At 36.5% G+C, this 22,777-nt stretch overlaps 1 protein-coding gene across 1 annotated transcript in view; it reads left to right on the top strand.

Annotated features, from left to right (window-relative positions):
- Nucleotides 1-22,777, top strand: part of rnf144aa (ring finger protein 144aa) — a 51,081-nt gene that overhangs the window by 24,185 nt on the left and 4,119 nt on the right. Inside the window, exons 3-7 of the mRNA XM_067455361.1 lie at nt 1,196-1,300; nt 3,466-3,526; nt 9,063-9,273; nt 17,825-17,972; nt 18,702-18,791. Coding sequence (XP_067311462.1) covers nt 1,196-1,300; nt 3,466-3,526; nt 9,063-9,273; nt 17,825-17,972; nt 18,702-18,791 — 615 coding nt within the window. The remainder of the gene's footprint in view (nt 1-1,195; nt 1,301-3,465; nt 3,527-9,062; nt 9,274-17,824; nt 17,973-18,701; nt 18,792-22,777) is intronic.

The raw sequence follows: 22,777 nt of genomic DNA, 5'->3' as shown, positions 1-22,777 counted from the left end.
TAATGTATAATAAGCAACATAAATAAAAATTGATCAAATATTTACTTTAGTATTATTTTATGTTATATGATTTATCAAAATGAAATAAAAGAAATATATAATGAGAATATAAATTAAAAATAAAACTATTTTATTGTATTTATTGTATTTAAATTTAAAATAGATGTCAATGGCCTAAAATAACATTATGAAGATTGATTCTCTGTTTTATTTCATTCTTGAATTCTGTCTTTAGGTTTCACAGTAATAGGAATGGAACGTCTAAAAATAAATCAGTGGGATTCTTACATAAGACTCAGACATTTTGAAATGTGTCTATATATAAGCAGAGAGTTCACAGCTATAGACAGAATATCCACAGGCCAAATGAACTCTGTTTTTTTATTTCAGCAGTGTGATTCACAGTCCAGTAATAAACAGTCGTCTTCAACCCTCTGAGGTTTGCTGTCCTGGCTTTCCCTTTGCTGTGTTATTGTACTGATTTGTGAGCAGTTTTATTTATATCATGAGGTTGCAGGCAACATTTGGGGTAAGGAAGCTTCTAGAGTAGGGTAAAGGGAAAGCATCTCCTCATCTGGCTCTGAGAAGCCTTGTCTTCGTTGTGTCTGAGCTCACTAGGGACAAAACTGTCTTTGTGTCTTAAGCAAAGCATGTTTATGGAAACAACTCCCTCAGACTTTGACTTGCCAAACATTCTTTAAAGCTCAAATACACAATTACTTTTTGCTGCGTTCAGATTATTTCTTTAATAATAATTATTTATTTAATTAATTGTTTTGATTTTATTTATTATTATATTATTTATTTTTATTATTATTTAATTTTGAGAGAGAGTGGGAGAGACGATATGGAAATATGACCTGATTTTTCCTCTGAAGCAAAAATGAAATAATAAAATAAGATTTTTTTCACAGCCTATTAAAACAGTGAGTTTGCAAATTGCTAACGCTAGAGGATAATTAGTCTTGGACAAGTGACTGCGTCTTCATTAAATTGAGATGTTATACAGCGTAATTATTTTGAAGAAGTTAACAGTGCATTTCAAGTGGTTAAGTGCCTCTGTACTCACACGCTCACAGATACAGTGTGCAAATTGAACAGAAAATTAAAAGCAGAATTTGTTTACACATAATGTGTTTTTCCATATTTTGTATTTTATTAACTTAATTTGTATGTCTTATTATCCTTTTCAAAGTGCCTGAAGCAGTATGTGGAGCTTCTCATCAAAGAGGGCTTCGAAACAGCCATCAGCTGTCCAGACTCGGCCTGTCCAAAACGTGGACATTTACAAGAAAATGAGGTAATGTCAATATACACTGCTGTTCAAAAAATGTTTATATATATTGTTTATATATACTTTACCATAGCAAATTGTCTGAGATCCTGACACCTTGTAATTCTGGAGAAAAGGATGGCACTAATAATCTAAAGGTTACCTGATGGTTTCACAGCTAATTCTTCGCCTTAATTCCTAATTGTCTTGCAGTTAACATGTCTTTTCTTTTTGCCCTGTTTTTGTATGACCCTGCTGAACCAACGAGCGTTTTGCTGTCCTTCGGTCATGCCTTAATTTTGCGATTTTCTGGTATTGAATTAGTATTCTATACTTCTCATTAGCATTTAATCATTTTTAAATTTGCTAATTTTAAAGCTGCAGTCCTTAACTTTTTTTGGTTAAAAGTTATCCAAAATCAATTTTTGATCAAGTACATGACTATTGCATTCAATACTATCTCCTTACTCCTTACTATCACCGTTCGAATTTGCTTCATTGTCACGTCTGTATACATAAAGAAGGAGGATGTTGTGAGGATGCTGCAGGTGGCGGATCATTTATAGCCTTTTCTCTAAGATTGACTGTACAGAAATTGAAATGTACAGGTAACACTAATACACACTAAATACACAGTCACGCAATGTTGATGTCGTTAATAGTAACAATTTGAGAACAAAGTATAACAATAATATTAATTTGGCAGTTTGATGTGATATAAGCGACCGCTAGATTTAATCATCGTTCATAGTGCTATTTATTTTAATGCTTTTTTCTCAGTTGGCCAGAACAAAAGTGGCAGACATGTTACCTACTTGTTCAGATGACATTTTCTGTTGAAAATTCTCATTTTGGTTATACTCCAAGACGCCGAATCTGTGATTCTGATGTACAGTATCCACACCGCTGTGGTGAATGAACAACAGCCACACATACTGCTCAAAACATTTGATTCATCCGCGCTGAGGAGCCGTGACGATGCACAAGCCACGTAAAGATAATAATTCCACAAATAACTGCAGTTGCAGTTTTCAAACAGAGATGGTGACAAAAAAAATTAACTTACAGACTGCAGCTTTAAAGGGATAGTTCACTCTAAAATGAAAATGTGATGTTTATCTGCTTACCCCCAGTGCATCCAAGATGTAGGTGTCTTTGTTGAAACCTACATCTTGGATGCAATGGGGGTAAGCAGATAAACAACACCTTTTCAATTTTTATATGAACTATCCCTTTAAAAGTAAAACCTGCTTAATAATTGGATACCTGGATATAAAGTGTTTTTATTTCCAGCCTTCCTTAAATGATATATCACTTATAAATGCTTAAATACAAAATCAATAGTTATTAAGATTAATGTGGTTTTATTTATTTTTTATTTTTTCAGAATATCAACTTGCATAATAAATAAGGCCCATAAAGCTAGTTTATGAATATACCTAGTATATGAACAACACTAAAAACTAATTACTAACTGTGTCTAACTAATGATCTGTTAAGCAGTATATAATATTTGTATATAAGTATATAATATTATAATATAATATGTTTATCTGGGTGGGGAGTCTAAAAACGATGATGATTTTGTTAGGAATAATGGGGTTTTAGCAACTATTTGCAAACCCTGCTATAGTCCCAGCTTCTGAAACAACAAATACTTTAGTATTCAAGTAAAAATCCTAAAATGGATCTGCATCTCATCAGGATGAGATTTAAGGCTCTTTTAGCATAAAATGGATGCTGAAACCTCTCCACTCTGACTCTTCCCTCGGTTGCTTGCACCACGAAATCCTTCCAAGTATGAGGTCAGTCCGAGGGCAGGGTTCCTCCTCTGCGCTGCAGGCTCATTGTGAGGATGGCTGGCTCGTTCAGTATCAAAGCAGCTAAACCAGATGAATCAAGCCCAGATGCAAAGCATTAGAGCAACTAATGTGTCTTTTTTGGGCTCTTCTTAAAGCTGAAGCATGTCGTTTGCACTAGAATCGCCAAGCAAAAATTAAACGTGCGTATTCCTGCTGTTTTGTTTGATCTTGAGACAATGATTAGATTAGAAACCATATTTGATGTTGAGTGTGTGTTTACCCAGATCAAATTGAATTGCTAAATGCAATATCTGCAAAGCAAAGAGTGTTTTTGAATCCATCAGACCATATTGTTTTATAATATCTTCGTTCTCTCTCTTTTTCTGTCAGATTGAATGCATGGTGGCCACGGAGATAATGCAGAGGTACAGGAAGCTGCAGTTTGAGAAGGGTAAGTGGAAAGAGGAAAGTCTGTCTGTCACTTGGCATCGGACAGCAGCTGATGAGGCATGTGGGCATGTTTGTTGATGGTGAGCTCCATGCTTGCTGTCCTAGATGACTCAGAATGACTCACAGTAGACAAATAGGCCAGTGCAGGTGTGAGGATGAAAGGGATGTGAGTGGACTTGCACTGGGCACGTGTAGGTCCAGCTGACTTTATGCTTTCACAGAATGGAGGCTTTTATCTGTACTGTCTGAGCTTCTCTTCAATGAGATTGCCACCTGCCGACAACTGTACCTCATTATGTTTGCTGATTATCTTTTGCTGAGTTTTTTTTTCTTCAGAAAAATGGCGGATTCAATTCTACTTTTTACGCATAAGCACCAAGGGTAAAAGTTTTGAATCTCGTTCTGATCACAATGCCACAGCCCTAACTTTAAAAAAATATATATTAAGAAACTGTCTCTTATTTTTCAAAGCGGAAATAAGCTATTTTCTGTGATTCCATTCCATTAAAGGTGCTGTATGTACTTTTTTGTTGTTGACTGTACTAAAGCATAAAAATACCATAATATGTTTCAGATATTTAGGAAACATGCCAATTTACCTAACAGTATTTTGACACCCTCGGTTTCCAGTTGGCGCAAAACAGTGTATTGCAGACATGGAAGCCAGCAAATTAACTGGGTCAGAGACCGCAGATTCTACCTGACCTAAAAGAGCCTCAGCTATGACCAGAGCTTATAAAAACATCAAACTCATCAAATCAACTCATCAACTTATAGTGTTAGGCTTGTCGCCTTCTATTGTCAACTGCTCTTGTTCCTGTTGCATGTCCTCAATCTGGCAACCCGTGTGAGTGTCGAGTCTGAGGAGGAGCGGCCGAATTTGGACTGCAGTACCCATTTCAACTGCTAGCTGTCAATATTACACACTGCACCTTTAAGTTTCAACTTTCAACACCTTGCGCACAACTAAACATTTTTGCATTGCACCATTAAACTTGTTGAAACGTAACTCTACACATAAAATATTTATGGAACTGTCTTCAACCAAGATAATAAAACAGGTTTAAGAAGCTCTTGTTTCCACTAACAGACTTCAGTCACTTAATACATGTGAGGATGTTGACATTTACATTATTTACAATTTGCATTTTAAGAGAGAGAACATTATGTGAATAAATTACTTGTCAGTGACTCTTCAACAGGAACTTGATCCAAACAGTGCACCTCTGTGCACTCTGTGTATGCCAAATACAAATATGTAAATTAAATAAAAATGTTTTATTTGTATCAGTATTTATTTATTATTCATTATTTCTAATACATGCTTTAAATGTTATTCAATATAAAGCACCTATTATGTTATTTTTTGATAAAGTAATGTTTCAATAGAATTTATTATATGATGCGAAAGAAGTTTGAATGAATATGAACGGAATAAACACAGCATTCCAACACAACTTGTGCTAACAAATTTGCAACCCACTGTCGGATCATTGAAAGTAAATGTTATACTTTGTGAATATAGGGTATAAATGCAACAGAATTAAAGGTGCCCTAGAATGAAAAATTTAATGAACCTTGCCATAGTTAAATAACAAGAGTTCAGTACATGGACATCACATGCAGTGAGTCTAAACACCATTACCTCCTACTTCTTATGTAAATCTTGTTGGTGAAAAACACCACGGAAAAACAGGCTATATTCAACATAACGCCACCTGTAATGCAATCGCTGGGATCATTATGTCGGGAGTTCAGTCAGATAGACAAGCGACACGCGAGTATAGCGAAAACGGCAGCTCTCATGGACACAAATATCATGTTTCAGGCTGTGCAGGGGATGTGAGGACTTTTTATAGCCTTCCCACATATAAACAATGTCAACAATCATGGTTGATGATTATTTACAATCGGATACCACAACAATGTAATTCAGCCCATTTCACCACAGAGAGTTTTTCTAACTGGGCAATATCAAGCAGGATTCGCTCAGTGTCTAAAACTGAAGAAAGGGCCGATTCCAACCGTATTCCTGCAAGCAGTAGTGATTTTAACAACTTCTTGACTGTCGAACCCATTTCGGGTTAAATTGAAAGTTTCTTAGTAAGATAACATTACGATAACATCCCCTGTGTTGTCTAGATCAGGGGTTTTCAAACTTTATGATGACAAGGACCCCCAAATATGATGAACCTTTATGAGGGACCCCCTTCCTAAAATCCATCTATTTTAATCTAAGAAAAAACATTTAAACTGTTATATAAATAGTAAGTGTAATATTTATAAATACAACATACAACAACTTAAATTGGCTATACTTCATATTGGATGTATAAACCTGAAGAACATTTTCAAATAAAACTTATTTGTATAAGCAAATTTCACAATAAATGTATGCAAGCAGTTTACGTTCTTGCCTTAGAACCCCAGTGAGCGAGATATGGGGCGATAGAACGATGCGATGCAAACATATTCAGTTCTGGAAAGTATTTATACAACAAGAAATGAGAGAAACATTTAGAAATTAAATTGTTACAGACTTTATCCATTATTGATTTGTCTTTTTATTCTCTGAAATTTTCTGGGGACCCCATAGAAGTTTCTGGAGGACCCCTGGGGGTCCCCGGACCCCAGTTTGAAAACCCCTGGTCTAGATCTAACGCAAGATGCTAAAGTAACAATCGGAAACTCCAAGTAGCACACATAACAGTTTGTCAAATGACAAAGTTTAATATTATTTCCTGCCAGTGTTGTCATAAAATACAACAGTAGATTGTATGTCGATCCCTTATGACGGCTCTAAATTAGCCTATATTTAATCATTAACACATAACTCAGAAACTAACTATGTTTTCTACTACTGTTCAGTTGCTTACAGATCACTCACTCGATCCGTGTAACTAACGTCACCTTCTCCACCATCTAAGTTGAAATGATAGTCATTTGACAAGGCATCTAGTCAATTTATTAAATAAATGTACATTTTTAAGAACTGAAGTATGATTACTTTGGACTAACAATTTGAAGTGTGTGAGGCAAAACTTCATACCTTTTGGCAGTACAATTTCCAAGGCATGGCTTCATAATTCAGAGTTTAAAGCATTGCAAACCTTCTGTGAAACACAATTCAATCTGTATGCTACAAGTTTAAAAGACTAATAAAGAATAAATTAGACTATTGCTAATTGGATACACTTGATCAAAAGCATGAAGATTCCCTTAAACAGAAAAGACCTGAGGCTCTGTTCTATATGCCTGGCATATGAATCTTCTCTTTCATTATTTTATCAGTAGGGGATCCAGGCTCTGGACTCTGATAGTCTCCAGTTGAGATTATCTGTGTACCCCTCCAGTGTGTTACATTATTTTGAAAAAGACATAAGGGAGAAAAATAAAAGTAGTTGCGTATAGTAGTTGTTCTTATGCTGTGAACTGCCCTCTCTGGTCCTGTGTACTCCTGGTATTAAAGGAAGTGTATGTAAGAAATGTATTTCAATGAATCATAAAATGGCGCTGAAATGTCACTAAACATTAAGAAATCATGTTAATTTCACATACTTATATCACTGACAACAGTAGTCCGGTCAGGATATTGTCATTTAAAAGTTGTTGTTGTAGCCCTCAACTGATGTTGATGTTGACATGTTGTGTTTTGGCCTGAAGCTCCACCCTTCACCGATCGACCAATCATGAAGTTAGTAGTGTTTTAGCATCAGGGTTGCCAGCTCTGCTCTAGTTACCACAGCTGGAGCTACAAACACAATCTTTTCCTTAAAGATGCGTTTTGCTCGATCGGATGACAAGTAGATGCGGAAGACACATCCTTGTTTACATCTTATGTTTTAATCTGTTTATTTTGTCCACTTTCAACCACTTCTGTCCTGACATACACTTTCAACGCTGTGTGTGTGTGTGTGTTAGAAACAGACTGTGTGTTTTCGAATACCTGTGGAAGTGGTTAAATGTGGACAAGCGCAAAACGTTTTAGACCCTGTTTTACACCTGTATTTATTGTCGTCCACTTGTGGTCCGATCGACCAAAACGCATCTTAACTCTTTCCTCATCATTGGCTGGCTTTCCATGTTTTCATTGTTATACAATAGGAGGTGCTATGACACATCTTCAGAAAGAGTACTGAATCTCCTGATCAAAAGGCATTGAAGAAGAAGCAGAAACAAGCGATATCATATGCAAGCAGATGCATATGTAAAATAACGTGATTAACATTTAAACAGCATATAAATCAGAACTGCCTAATGTTACCAAATAAAATGTCGATGACGAGTTATAATCCTGTTTTTCTCAGTTTTTTGCTCAAAGTGTTCCTTTTTTTTAAACTTACCCACATTCAAATGTTGATAAATAAATAATGCATTAAGCTAGAATAAAACATTTGTGTGGTTGTGTAAAAATATTCTGGGGACCATGAATATAATACAAAATATATAATAATAAAAATGCTGGCGGTGGCTGCTGGCAACCTTCTTTTTTTATGCTGGTGGGGTTGTTACACCTGTGTACACAGGTGTAACAACATTGTACACATTGTTACACCAGGTGTAAACAGGCCTCTGTTTCCTCCTGGGTCTGTATTTAAGACTTTCATATGAGAACCATGGTGGCAACATCCTCATAAATGAGAGATTTGCATAGAGAGAGGAAGTAAAAATGCATTCATTTAGCCCATCAGAGTTCTAGGGAACTGGAGTGGAATGTTGGTTATAACATATCCCCATCCCAGAAACGGAGCCGAGAGTTCATGCGTGGCCTGCCGTGTCAGATGAGAGAGGCCGTGCATGAATGTGTTGAGTTTGTCTGAGTGCACATGGGAACAGATGAAAATGCATGCCTTCCTCAAGACGGCTAAAAATGGCTGTCAGCAGATATGACTGAAAGTCCTCTTTCTAACATAATGGCCTCACATTACACAGCCATAGCCATATCGTATGTCACTAACAGACCTGTTATGCATTCATCAGGCAAATGAGCAAGTAAAACCATTATAAAACAATCAAAGCTCTATATAGCCAGGGACCAGGATATCATAGACATTTGGGATAGACTGTTTTGATGTGGCTCAGTAAGCGACTCAGGACAACCTAGAGATCACCTTGCTAGGCCCTAGCAGAATGACTTAGCAATTGCATAGCTACACCCAGACATCCAGATCTTTTGCACTGGCAAGCACCCATCAATTTTATCAGAATATTTAAATCTAGCCACTACTAAATGTAATTATTTATTGAACAGCATTGTTCAATAAGCACTCCACCTCCTACTGTGCCTAGTCGTAAAATCACTGTTATGCACGGGTCTCATGCAGCTTTTTGCTTTAATGAAATTTAACTAATGAATTTATGCAAAGCTATGATAAGTAGCAACTCTAGTATCTCGTTCCTGAGGGCAGATGAGACCAAAGCTGCTCTTTTCTATTACCCCTCCATCTTAGATGGCGTAACCATGGTGACCTGTCAGCCTGCATCAGCTGTAAGCAGCCTAAAATATACACTGCATCTGATCTCTCTTCTTTCAACAGAGGTGTTGCTGGACCCAAGCCGGACCTGGTGCCCATCCTCCACGTGCCAGGCCGTGTGCCAGCTGAAGGAGTCTGACACGCCGCATCCGCAGTTGGTGCGGTGCAACGTTTGCACACTTGAGTTCTGTTCCGCCTGCAAGGCCAGCTGGCACCCGGACCAAGACTGCCAGGAGAACGTTCCCATCACCTCGTTTCTACCTGGAGAAAGCAGGTACTGTTGCCTGTTAAGAAAATGTTCTAGGTTCTGTATAAGTTTTGCTTAAATGACCACTTGTGGTAGCCTGACAAGCCAGACCCACATCAAGATGTTTGGTCTGGAAACTCACCATAGACAGGGCTCAATCCGAGGGGCGGGATAAACGGTTGTTTTTCAAAGTCCCTCTGCACGCGATAGGATAGCGCTACACCAACCAGAGCAACGAAGGTGAAACAGAGCTCGCTGATAGATTAAACATTCGCCTTATCCGGTCGGCTAAACTCCGAACACATCTTTTTAAGAATGACTTCAGTGCCGTTCTTTGTTCTTTTCTCAGAGAAAAGCTTAACTCCAAGTCTTCCAGAGTGGCGGTCAAAGCTGATTCGAAAGACCGCCGCCGTTCGCCAGTTTCTGTGTTTACTAGTAGCACGCAAACGCAACTCGGCCGTCGTCATTATGGCCCCGCCCGCCGACTCTATACATGATGTGATTGGGCCGTCCAGAGGAACACAGCTCAGAAAGGTATTGAGAGTGCCTAGACGACACTTGCGGGCAAATTAAATTTGCTGCCGCTAGGGTGCGTCTAGATTTCTAGGCTACACTTGTGGCATAATGTTGTCACAAAAAAAAAAAAAATTTTTACTTGTCCTTTAAAAAACAAAAGGGTTGCCTCGAGGCACTTAAAATATGACAACATAAACAATATGCGTGTTAACATGTTTTTAGTGTGAACAAAATATATCCTTTTCTATGTAATATCCAATATTGCAATGTTTTTTGCCATGTCAGCTTAATGCCTAAAATTGACTTTAAAAATGGGTGTGAAATTGACAGGAACAACTTAAGAGCTCAAATAATTCACACGTTTAAGGAGAATAATTAATGTAAGGGGTTTTATAAAAATTCAAAATGTTGAGGTCAGTAAGATTTTTGAAAGAAATTGGTATTTTTATTCTGCAAGGATGCATTAAACTGAACCTTCTGTTCCACTAATGCTCAAAAATATTTTTTATAACAATAAAACTTTGTTTAATGTAGTCGCAATGTTCTATTCTCATATCAAACTTAAACTGATAAAAAATGTAGATCCCACTTCATTGATAGTGTAGAACTTTACATGTTGAACTTTATTCTTATACAAACAGATGCTGTATTAAGCAGTGCATAAAGTACTGAATGAAAATGCCTTCTAAAACATCTGTGTATTTGACAAATCTTGCATTTATTGGTAACACTTTATTTTGATAGTCCACTTTAGACATTTTACTAACTATAAGTAACTTTGCAACTACATGTCACCTAACTGTCATTAGAGTATTTGTAGACTGTCTGATTAATATTTACAAAAACTTTATTTTGTTGGTCTCCCAACAGATATTCTACTGACTATAAGTAACTTGGCTACTACAATTCAACTTATTCTACTAACCCGAATCCTAACACCTAACCATGACCTACCAGTCTACTGACAGTCCACAAATACTCTAATGAGAGTTAGTTGACATGTAGTTGAAAAGTTACTTATAGCTAGAAGAATGTTTAAAGTGGACTATCGAAATAAAGTCTAACCCATTTATTTAATTTCAGCTGTGATAAAGCATGCAAATATGCAAAGCGCTTTGAGTGCCTAGAAAAGCGCTATATAAATGTAATGAATTAAATATAGCGTGAGCATCACTAAAATTGAAGCAGAAAATTTCTGACTTCACATCTTAGTTTGCAGCTAAGTAAGCCGTTGATCAAGCCTCTTGTGCAGTAGAAAATACAGAGCAGACTCCCCAGATCAATGTTCAGTCTTAAAAGATGGAGCTTGGTCTGCTGATAGCCATTTAAATAAGTTAAAAAAGGTATCTATTTTAAATAAATGCTGTCCTTTTGAACAATTTTCAACATTAAAGAATCCTGAAAAAAACCTTAGTTTTCACAAAAATAGTAAGCATTTAAACTATTAAAGGGGGGGTGAAACACTCAGTTTCAGTCAGTGTCATGTCAATCTTGAGTACCTATAGAGTAGCATTGCATCCTGCATATCTCCGAAAAGTCTTTATTTTTTTTAATAATTATATAAGAAAGATGCGCTGTTCCGAGTCTTTCCGAAAAAAGCCGAGCGGGTGGGGGCGTGTCGGGTGAGCGGAGCTAAATAATGACGTGTGCTCGCTGCTGCTATGTTGAGTCGAGCTGTGTCATCCCTAACAGCGGGAAAAAAACTTTATTCAAAATAAAAATATGGCTTTTAATCAGATACAGCCATACATCTATGATCCGGAATCAGACCCAGAGGCTGCAGTTGAACAGGAGCAGCAGCAAAAACGACTAGAGCAGGACGTCTGTATGTGGTACAAGTTATACACTAACTATATAATATGCTTAGCGGCTTGTGTTATTTACATATTTATACTTGAATTATATCGTCGTATTTTTGTCTTTGAAGGTGTACATGTGGGAAGTGCAGTTGTGCACGTGTGTTTGTGTGTTTACGCGTGGTTTGTGTAGACAGTAAGCGGACTAAAAAAAACACAGACATTTGAAGCAGTCTCACTCACCCTTCTAACGTTGGGACTGCTCCATCCTTCAGCATTAGGCGATTGGGAAAATTCGGCGTCGAGCTGGGCCTTGTTTATGAAACAGTCGGCACCGAAATGCAGCGAACAGACATAAACATTCGCGCAACTCAGTTGCTGATCCGGAAAAGCAAATTACATCCACTGTTGCCTTAACGCGGGGTTTTTGGCGAATCTGTGCAGGACTGTCTTGGTCTGGCAACCAAAAATGCCATTTTTATGTGACATTGTTATGTGCACATCACCTGTCCTACAAGCATCCTACAAGCCAGCGCTTTGATGGGCGTAGGCTGTTGCTTTCGCTCTCTCCTTCGCTCTCTCTCACGCGCTTCCGGTAGAATTGTCCGTAAGGCCCATACAAGGAAATTCCGCCCCCATTAACGTCAAAGGGGACGCATGATCGGAAAAAACTTGCCGAAACTTATGACTAACCGGAAGTAGTATTTTTGACAAAGAAATACTCCCATCAAACGTCCACCTTAACTTTTGAAACTTTGTCTATGTTTAGGATGGGATTCCAAGTCTTTAACAGTGTAAAAAGATCAGTATGCATGAAACAGCATTTCACCCCCCCTTTAAATATTATTGATAACTGTTTTTTGAACAACAAATCGGAATTATTTCTAAAGGATCATGTGACACTGAAGAACGGAGTAATAAAACATTTAAATCGAAAGCACTTATTTTAAATGTTTTTGTGTATTTTTGATTAAATAAATGCAGTCTTGGGGAGCATAGGACACTTGCCAACCCTAAACTATTGAATGTTGGTGTAAGTTTCACATTTCTGCTTTCAAATCCACCTCATCTCATGTAACCCTTTCTCTATAAAGAAAATGAGAGACCAGTCAGAATTAATTATTTTTGCGGGGTACATTGTGCCACTGATGCTGTAGATTGAGGTTATCTTGTATCTGAGGTTATCTTATCTTGTACTTTTCTATTTCTCGTCTTGTCTACTCCGCATTCATCAGCAGCTACGCCTCAGTGTAGTTTTGTCTCTTTGATGTGCGTTTAAACACTCCAATCCTCCCTCCTGGTCGGTATGTGAATGCAGCTGTCACGATGAGGCATGTTCAGTGTAATGATGTTCAATGTTGATAAGTCGACATGAGATTTGAGATAAAATACCTCGATCTGTCTGTTTTTCTGCACTGTTGAACATGCTCATCATTCAGTCGAAGAATGGATCTTCATCTTCTAGATGAAGAGTGATTTTTCTCTCTGCTCAGTAAGCCAGGGATTCATGCACAGGTGTTATTTGACATTCATGTCACACGTACACTTGATTCGAAAGCAAAAGCATCATTGAGCGGAGTTTCTGATCCTTGATCTTGGGTCATACAGGAATGAACACTCAGCCAGCTCTGAAGTGAATTGCTTCACTAATAATACTCCACTAGTCATAATAATCAAAAAGAGCCTTTCAAGTTTACAGCTCAATTTCTGTATCATTTCATGTTTGAGATTGCGCCTGAACTCCAAAGAATATCTCAGATTGAAGGAAACAGTCTTTAGACGCCATGAAATCAAAATGGACCCCATTTACACATTAAACAGACTGTTGTTTCCTCAAGCTATGAGCTGACCTGACTCTTAAAAAAGTATAAATAATATATTTAAACTAAATTTGAAAAGAAATTATTTCATAGCCTCCCTATGAACTCAAGCAATGGCCCTGGAAAAATATATATATTTATGTTAATTAACATTATTTATTTGTTTTACACTTTGTACTTTATAATAGCTTGACAAGCCAGACCCACATAGAGTTGTTTGGTCTGGAAACTCACCATTGACAGCTCAATCCGAGGGGCGGGATAAACGGTTGTCTTTCAAATTCCCTCTGCATGGTGTGCACGCAATTGGATAGAGCTACAACCAACCAGAGCAACGAAGGTGAAGCAGAGCGAGTTGGAAGATTAAACTTTCGCTGTATCCGGTCGGCAAAACTCAGAACACATCTTCCCTTCTTAAGAATGACTTCAGTGCCGTTCTTTGTTCTTTTCTGAGAGAAAAGCTCAACTCCAAGTCCCACCGACTCTATACACGATGTGATTGGCCTGACCAGAGTTAGGCATTTACAGCTCCGAAGTGAATTGAGAGTTGCTAGACGACACTCGCGGCAGATTAGATTTGCTGCCACTAGGGTGCGTCTATATTTCTAGGCTAACTTTTTTATGTACTTGATAATAATTGTATATGCATAGAAAGGAGAAAAAAAATTATTAAATTAAAATGTTTTCTTTGCTTCTGACATAACCAAGCAAGGCTCAACAATAAAGATCTTTCTATTTCTTTTCTTTTTTGCTGGCTCTTTATTTATTTTTGTAGATATACACTGATCACATTATGATTAATAGCATGAGCACCCTTACCGGTCTGCGGCTATTCAACTTCATACGCAACAAACGTGATGCATTGTGTTTTTTGACATGTTTCTGTCAGAACCAGCATTAACTTCTTGAGCAATTTGAGCTACAGTAGCTCGTCTGTTTGATCGGACTAAACGGGCCAGCCTTCGGTCCTCACGTGGATCAATGAGCCTTGGCCGCCCACTGTTCCTTTCTTGGACCACTTTTGATAGATACTGACCACTGCAGATCAGGAAAACCCCACAAGAGCTGCAGTTTTGGAGATGATCTGACCTAGTCATCTGGACATTACAATTTGTCAAACTCAATCAAATCCTTATGCTTGCCCATTTTTCCTCCTTCTAACACATCACTTGTGCGGACAAAATGTTCACTTGCTGCCTAATATATCCCACTCACTAACAGGTGCCATGCCATGATGATGAGATAATCAGTGTTATTCACTTGACCATAATGTCTGATCTATTATATATATATATAATATATGATTGGATACGATCGGTTATAATTTGATATGATTGGTTCATGTGATAAATCCCGCCTCTTGCTTTTGTGGTCTTTCTAGACTAAATATATAAATATTACAGTAACAGTACAGTAATTAAACAGTAACATGTTCTTACTGATGAGATGATGCTATTTTTGTGTTAGTCATTTAGTTACATTGGTGACAAATTAATAGAATTTGCAAATACATCACAGAATACCAAACATTTAAGTTTACAGGGCATAAAAATGGATCAATGATTGTAAAACTTTCATTGGCAAGTAGCCTAAAACTCTCTCACACTGGCCTCAGGCCAGCAGCCCTACTTGAGCTATAAAATAATATTATCAATATATTTGCTTATTAATAAGAAGCCTACTTGTCATTAAATCAAATACGATGGACAAAATCAAGTCTAACCCTACATGTTTTCCATATTTAAATGTAATGTATTCGTTTTTTTTAAATAATTTACAGACTTTTCAGCAGCCATTACTCCAGTCTTCAGTGTCAAATGATCCTTCAGAAATCATTCTATGATGTTGATTTTCTACTCAATACGTTTTTATTATTATCAGTGTAATATTTTTGTGGAAATCATGATTCTTTGATGACTGGAATTTTTTTTACTGTCTTTACTGTCACTTTTGATCAATTGATTCCATCTTTTCTGAAGAAAAGTATAATTATTTGATTTAACTTTTTTGTGTAAATGTTTTTTGTATATAACTCAAACAGTGTATGTATAATCAAAACGGAAATAATCATATTACTACAACTATGGTTATTAATAGTATTCAACTAAACAGCAGTGTTGCAGTACTGAGAGTCAGATTCAGCCCCTGCAGTTCTAAGGAGGAGCTGCTACTGTTTTACTGGCTATAAGAGGTTTTCTGCGCAGTGTCACTTCGCTTAGATCAATAGACTGGGAATTGTCCTGGAAATGAATGGGCTTGTACTTGTCATCTCGGTCCCCGTGGGTCAGCCTCTTCATTACCAGTGAACACTGTCCCTGGCTCACAACTTTTTAGTACATATAAAAGAGATGAGCCTGTCTGGGTGGAAAAATAATCGACTGTAGTACCTGTACCATGTTTTCTTTTATCCTGTGAAAAGGTATCATTTTAGAGATGCACCGATATTCTAAATTATCAGCTATCAGTATACCAATAGCTGATTATTCAGAATATCTGCCAATACCTATAAAGTCTCGTGAAACAGTAGAGCCCAAACTATTATATTTAACTGCTATTTATTTTCAGATATAATAATTATGCTTAAATAATATAAACTGAAAGTTTGTGTACTACTCATTTGCAAGGTAGTTTTCATAAATATATATTCAAACATACATATATAATGAACTCCTCTAAATAAGCTCATCTTTAGAGTTTTCTTGTAGCTAACTAATGAACTGTGAACACTAGATAACTTTCCTGAGGTAATGCAACATTAAAGGAGTACTTCACTTTATTACTTTTCCATAATTTACTCACCCTCATGCCATCCTAGGTGTATATGACTTTTTCTTTCTGATGAACACAATCAGAGACACACATCAGAGTTGTATTAATAAATATCCTGATGCTTCCAAGCTTTATAATGGAAGTGACGGGGTCCATTGAGTTTGAAGCTCAAAAAAAGCACATCCATCATAAACGTATTCCACATGGCTCCGGGGGGTTAATGAAGGCCTTCTGAAGCGAATCGTTGGGGTTTTGTAAGAAAAATATCCATATTTATAACGTTAAAAAGTTAAATATCTAGCTTCCGGCAGTGTAACGCCTATCTCAGTTCAAAACACTTTCGCTACATCCTTGTGATGCATCGCACAAGTTTTCTTAAGTTGAATACTGAAGGTTTTACTGACATGTCTCCACTGCTTGAGTGATTATATGAGATGATATTTCATCAAGTTGTACTATATCTTTTAACATACTTTTTGATGTTCATGCAAGTTTTAATAACTCATATTAAAGTGGAAGAAATTACGTGCTTCATGCTAATTTATTGTTTGAATGTAATAATAAAATGGACAGATTTTAAAAACTGAGACTTTGTTTCTTATCAAACATAACAAGCACAAGGCTCTTTGTGATTTGTATGATGGGAGGCATGCTACAGGCTATAAAGATATAGATGTGAATAATGGTGTAGGGATAAACCACGGCTTGTAATACGGCTGATACGTTTTAACTTCGACAACCTTATTTTCTTCACACACGGTACGAGTTGAAGTCTGAGATATTTTTCCTCCCCTTTTTAATTGACAGGAAATAATGGGGCCTGATAATTGGCTGTAAAAATATTATTGCTTTTATCGGTCGATACCAATTATTGGCCGATACATCAATTCATCCCTAATAATCCGGTTGTTAAGTCTGATGTCACGCGGCAGCGCTTCCAGGTCCAAACGCTCTTATCTCATACCACAAGAAAAACAACAAACGGTGCTAATATACACACACAATGTGGTGTAATACTACAAAACAAATTATAATCATAACCATTATCTCCATACCAAAATTCCAGATGTCCAGACAGTGATTCATCTTTTATAAATCATTATAATATTAATGTCTGTAACGCTGTGAGCACAGACAATGTTGTGTAGACTGTAAGTATTTCAAATGTTTGCTGTTTAATAGGAATAAATAGCACTCATAAACGGCTGTCAATGGCATTCTCAAGTGAAACGAGTTGAGGTTTAAACCCAGAAACGATGGTCATTACATCACGACTTAAAGAACACTCACCCTTTTTTAGAAATAGGGCTTACTGGTATTCAACTTCTTTCCTACATTTAGATATGTGGGCAAATGCATTTTTTTTTAGTTTGGCAGGGTTGCCGCTAGCTTAGTTTAGCATAATCAATAGAATCCTATGTTGCCACCTAGCATGTCCTTGGGACATTTACTTGGGACAATCTAGCTGGCAAGTGGCAACATAGGATTTCATTCATTATGCTAAGCTAAACCAGCGGCGACCCTGCCAAACTAAAACAATCCATGCACTGAGACAAAAATGCATTTGCCCACATATCTAAATTTAGAAGTTTAATAAGCCCTATTTCTAAAAACAGTGGAGTGTTCTTTTAAGAAGCGGATATTAACACTTTCTCTTATCTTATGTTTTTTTTTTAGTTCATTCTTTAAGGCGGATGATGACGACGCCCCCATCAAACGCTGTCCCAAATGCAAAGTCTACATAGAAAGGGACGAGGGCTGTGCCCAGATGATGTGTAAGAACTGCAAGCATGCTTTCTGCTGGTACTGCCTCGAGTCTCTAGACGTAAGTACTCAGAGAGCAAAATATCTCAGCTAAACACTCTTAAAGACCCCCTGGGGAGAAAATCATTTTTTTTTTAAATGTTGTTATGTTGTCTACGTAGTGTTTTTAATATGCTTTAAGACAAATTCATTAGTCAACACCATTGCTGTGGATTTTATTTTATTTTTTCTCTAAAACTCTGTTTGTAAAGCCGGTGTTTTTTATGTGACGAACTACCTTGTAACCAATTACGTCAATGGTCAATGTGTGGGCGGGCTTTAGCATATCATTAACTATAACCTCTCTGAAGCAGGGGAGTCTCAGTGCCAAGTTATTCCGGTACATTTTGAGTGAATTTTTCAATATATGAGGTGAATTATGCCTTGATGAGTGAGTGGAGGCAGGGAGTCAGTTGCATATTCATGGCTCCACGTATACTAAATGAAGCAAGGGTGTAGAGTTACATTCAAGCTGTTTTAAGGCATATTTTTCACAGGAAAAACAACAACATTTAAATATGTAATTTTGGCGATCAAAGATGAGTTTTAAGGGATAAAAAGGATCGACTACAGTGGGATTTTAACATCATGCTGCTATCTTACTGTATTTTTATTTGGCCATGTGTGTGCCACTGAAGGCGGTATGTTAGTCCTTCAATCAAGGCCGTAAATGCAACAGTGTCCTTCACACTGCTTTTCCGAACACCCACGTAGATAATGACCGGCCTCTTGTAAATTGTGTGTTTGACAGGACGATTTCCTCCTGATCCATTATGACAAAGGACCCTGCCGGAACAAATTAGGCCACTCCAGAGCCTCGGTGATCTGGCACAGAACGCAGGTGGGTGCTCACGGGAAGGAGCACACGTTTTCTTCCACATTTTCTTTTCTCTGCTGTGTTCAAAGTGAGTACATGTGCACTACACGTGACCGAGTCAAAGGCATCCATTCAGACATAAGTGTTTATTCATGAAGTAAGTGCTTGTCTGCTTCGAGCAGGTGATACCTGATGTTTCACAGCAGATTATATGTAAGAAGGTCACTTTGGGACAAATTCACTGAAATTTTTCATCAAATGATGGAGAAGAACAGTAGAATCGGCTGTGTATTTAGAGCAGTTTGGACTAGATAGAACATCTTAAAAGGCCAACTCGGGTACTCCTACCTCCCTTTGTGTTTCCTTTGTTAGACTAAATAATGATAAGAGAATATCACATTTGAAAATGCTGATTAAAAAAAAAGAAGAATATCAACCGCGAATGAAATCTCAACTTCATTCTTGGATTGAAGGCATATACAAGGATTTTTCAACACAAGGCTCATTAGTCCCACTGTCCATTATGTATTTCTTAATAGCTTTGAAAAAATAAATTTTCTTATGGTTCAAAAATCAGTACAAATAGTGTTGGATAAAAGCCTTTAAGGAATGTCATTAGGAACTGAGAGGAACATAGTATGCAGAAACAGCTGTTTGAAACAATGCTCCAAAACTTTACTCCGAATTTTCTTTCTTGAAATATGACACTATAAAGAATAGCCTGTAAACCATATAAAATATTGGTATTTCGTGACAATTAAACATTTGTAGAAATAGGAATGTCGAAAAATCTCTAAAATATTTTATCATTTAAAATATATATATATATAATATATTTTTTTATTATAATTTTAAGTACATTTAATATTAAATAAGTTCATATTAATTATGGTGCCATCATGTGTTATGCTATGGTAAATGTAGCTGATTTTAATAAAATAAAAACATTATAAAAGGAATGCAATTACAGCATTAATTTAGTACTTATATTTTTGTAATTTATAATTATGCTGAATTAGGAAAATGTGTCAATGTAAAAATAATAAAAAACTTTTTTTTTTTTCTAATGCAAAATGTTTCTTATGTTTTTCTTTTAATTTTGAGGTGTAATTCTGTTAGTCTTATTCGCCTTATTCCTATAGTCTTATTATGAACCTTGAGTTCAGAAAGACTTTGTTCACATGCTCATCATTTCATATGCTGAACATAATGTCGAAAAGGTGATATGGCCCTGAAACTATGGAGAGCTTTCAGTACTTTTGCACAAAGACATCTGTTGCTCTGCAGGGAAGAGTGAGTCATATTAAGCTTCACGCGAGCGTAGCGGCTCTTCTACGGCCCTAGGAGTTTGCATTTTACAAAGCTTCAGCCTAGCAGCATCAGAAATTTGATTCTTTATGAATTAGTAAAGATGGAGCTGCCGGTCCCGGGCTTGAACCTCAGGGGTTGCCAACACTCTTCCATTACGCCACTCCGCTCTCCTCCTCTCATGCCATTCCACACAAGGCCTCTGATAAAAAAAAGAGACATAAAATGGAGGGTGATTTACATAGAAACAGAAATAGTGTGCAACGTTAAAATTTGTCCCATGATAAATGGGTATTGTCATCTTCAGAATGCTGGGAAGATTCCCGCATAGAAGAATAAATGTTAATTGTGTCCTTTTCCCTGTTCAGAATTGAGGGATTGTTTTGCATCCCGAGAAACTCAGTTTTATATGGTGTTCCTAGAGTGATGTGAAATGTGTAATTTTGTTGGTCCATGATATTGACAGATTTTGTATAAATATAGTTCATGCATAAGATGAACTCAATATCTGTTCCATTTTGGAACCATTATAAATTCTAAGGATCTGACGCCCCTATGTGGCAAAAGATGATGCAGCATCCAAATAGTGAATTTTGTTCCTTTTTTAATTTAAATGATTGCAGAGTAATAAGAGTGCTAGAAATTATAGTAAGAAGAAGGGGGAACAAGATTAGGAAGGAAATGTGTTCATATATTGTCTTGCTTTTAATATATAAAAAAGCATAACAGTTATTTTAATTTATCTTGTGAAAATTTCAGAAACAAAATTATTTGATGGTGTCCTTGTGATTTATGCATACTGAGTAATATTAATTATGTACTAGAGTTATGGTTAGGATTAGGGTTTTGTTTTGTTTAGTTTACATTTACATTTATGCATTTATGCATTTAGCACACGCTTTTATCCAAAACGACTTACAACGGAGGAGTAAAGGAACCGATCCATCATGAAGAGTGCCTTAAATACAAAGTTTTGAACATTACTCAGAGTAGCATAAGCTAGAATAGAGAGGGAATAAAGAAAAAATAGTTGAACAAGAATTATATTTTTTTATTTTGTTAGTTGTATATATTAATTATGCATAATTCATATGTTAGGGGTTAACAGCTTATGACCCGTAGTGAAAGACCAGTTGTGAAAAATTAAGACCAAGTGTCAGACGTGTAATTAATTAAAAGAAAAATGTACTTAAGAATAGTTTGCAGTTTTAACAGCAATAGCCAGATTTAACAGCTAGGTATGCTACTCACCCTTATGTTAATTGGAATTTTGGAAGTTTTCAAACAATGATATTTCAAATTGTCCACATACATGCATACAAACACACACACACACACACACACACACACACACACACACACACACACACACACACACACACACACACACGCACAAACAAAAACCCATTTTATTTTATTTTAAAAAATGTTTAAAATATGAATATTGTATATTGATCAAAATGTATATTGATAAAAAAATATAAATTAATTTTAATTCTTAAACTGAATTTATATTTTTTTGATGGGCATAAGGTCAAAAATATCAGGGTGTTCTGATATCATAATAAAGAAAGAGCTTAATTAATAGAATAAAAGTATTGTCTTGTTGAATTGATAAGTTTATATATTGGTCATCTTTTATCTGGGACAGCTCAACATCATAAAATGTGTACAGGGCATGAATGTAAGAAACATAAAAAAGAACTGTATATATTAATGCCCACTACACATTGTACGATATTAGGCTGTCCCAGAATAAAGATGACCAACTGTGGAGATTTCTGTGGTCATGGCTAAATGTTGGTCCTGCGCCGTACAGTGAGAGAGGCTCAAAGACAGCCGTTGTCAGGGTCTTGCAAACTAAAGATAGTCTGCGATCATTTTATGACCGTGTCAGAAATTTAGCATGATCATCTCACAGTGTGTGTGCTACTATGACCTACATCTACGGACTAGCCAATAAAAATACAACATGAAAGGTCATATTGATCACCGTGATATGGCGCTAATACTTAAATTATAAAACTACTTACCTTAAACTCTATTTGCAAAATTGGTATACCAAGTTGGCCTCTTTTTTTTTCTACCATATTGTATTGGGTATTCATCTTGCTCTGTGTTTATCACTAGCGCATGCTGATGTTTCTTTTATTCTTCGATACCACCTTACGCTGTAGCCCACCATTCAGTAGGTGTCATCATCTCGTACAGTCTACATGTCATACCCAAGTCTATTAGATCCAGTGTCATTTGTAATGATCTAATTGCTGAAATTGCACAGTCTAAAGCAGTCTTTATAAGATATGTACATTCAAATGTACTCCGTGTGTAAGGTAAATGCATTATTCGTTTTTACTTGATGGTTAAACGTTACATTTAAACATGTCTTAACATGAAACCATCAAGAGGACCTGGTACATGTTTAGTATGGGGAACACATATTAACTATTAACTATGACTTTTGCCTCAATAAACTCCTAATTTACTGCTTATTAATAGTAAGGTAGTAAGGTAGCATTTAAGTTTAGGTATTGGGTAGGATTAAGGGATGTAGAATAAGGTCATGCAGAATAAGGCATTAATATGTGCTTCATTAGTACTAATAAACAGACAATATCCTAGTAATGTGCATGCTAATAAGCAACTAGTTAATAACTGACCCTTAAAATAAATTGTTACCATGTGTTTTAAACATATTCTGG

Source organism: Pseudorasbora parva, chromosome 10 (assembly GCF_024679245.1).
Source record: "Pseudorasbora parva isolate DD20220531a chromosome 10, ASM2467924v1, whole genome shotgun sequence".
Lineage (NCBI taxonomy): Eukaryota > Metazoa > Chordata > Actinopteri > Cypriniformes > Gobionidae > Pseudorasbora > Pseudorasbora parva.
This window is presented reverse-complemented; position numbering and strand designations above follow the sequence as displayed.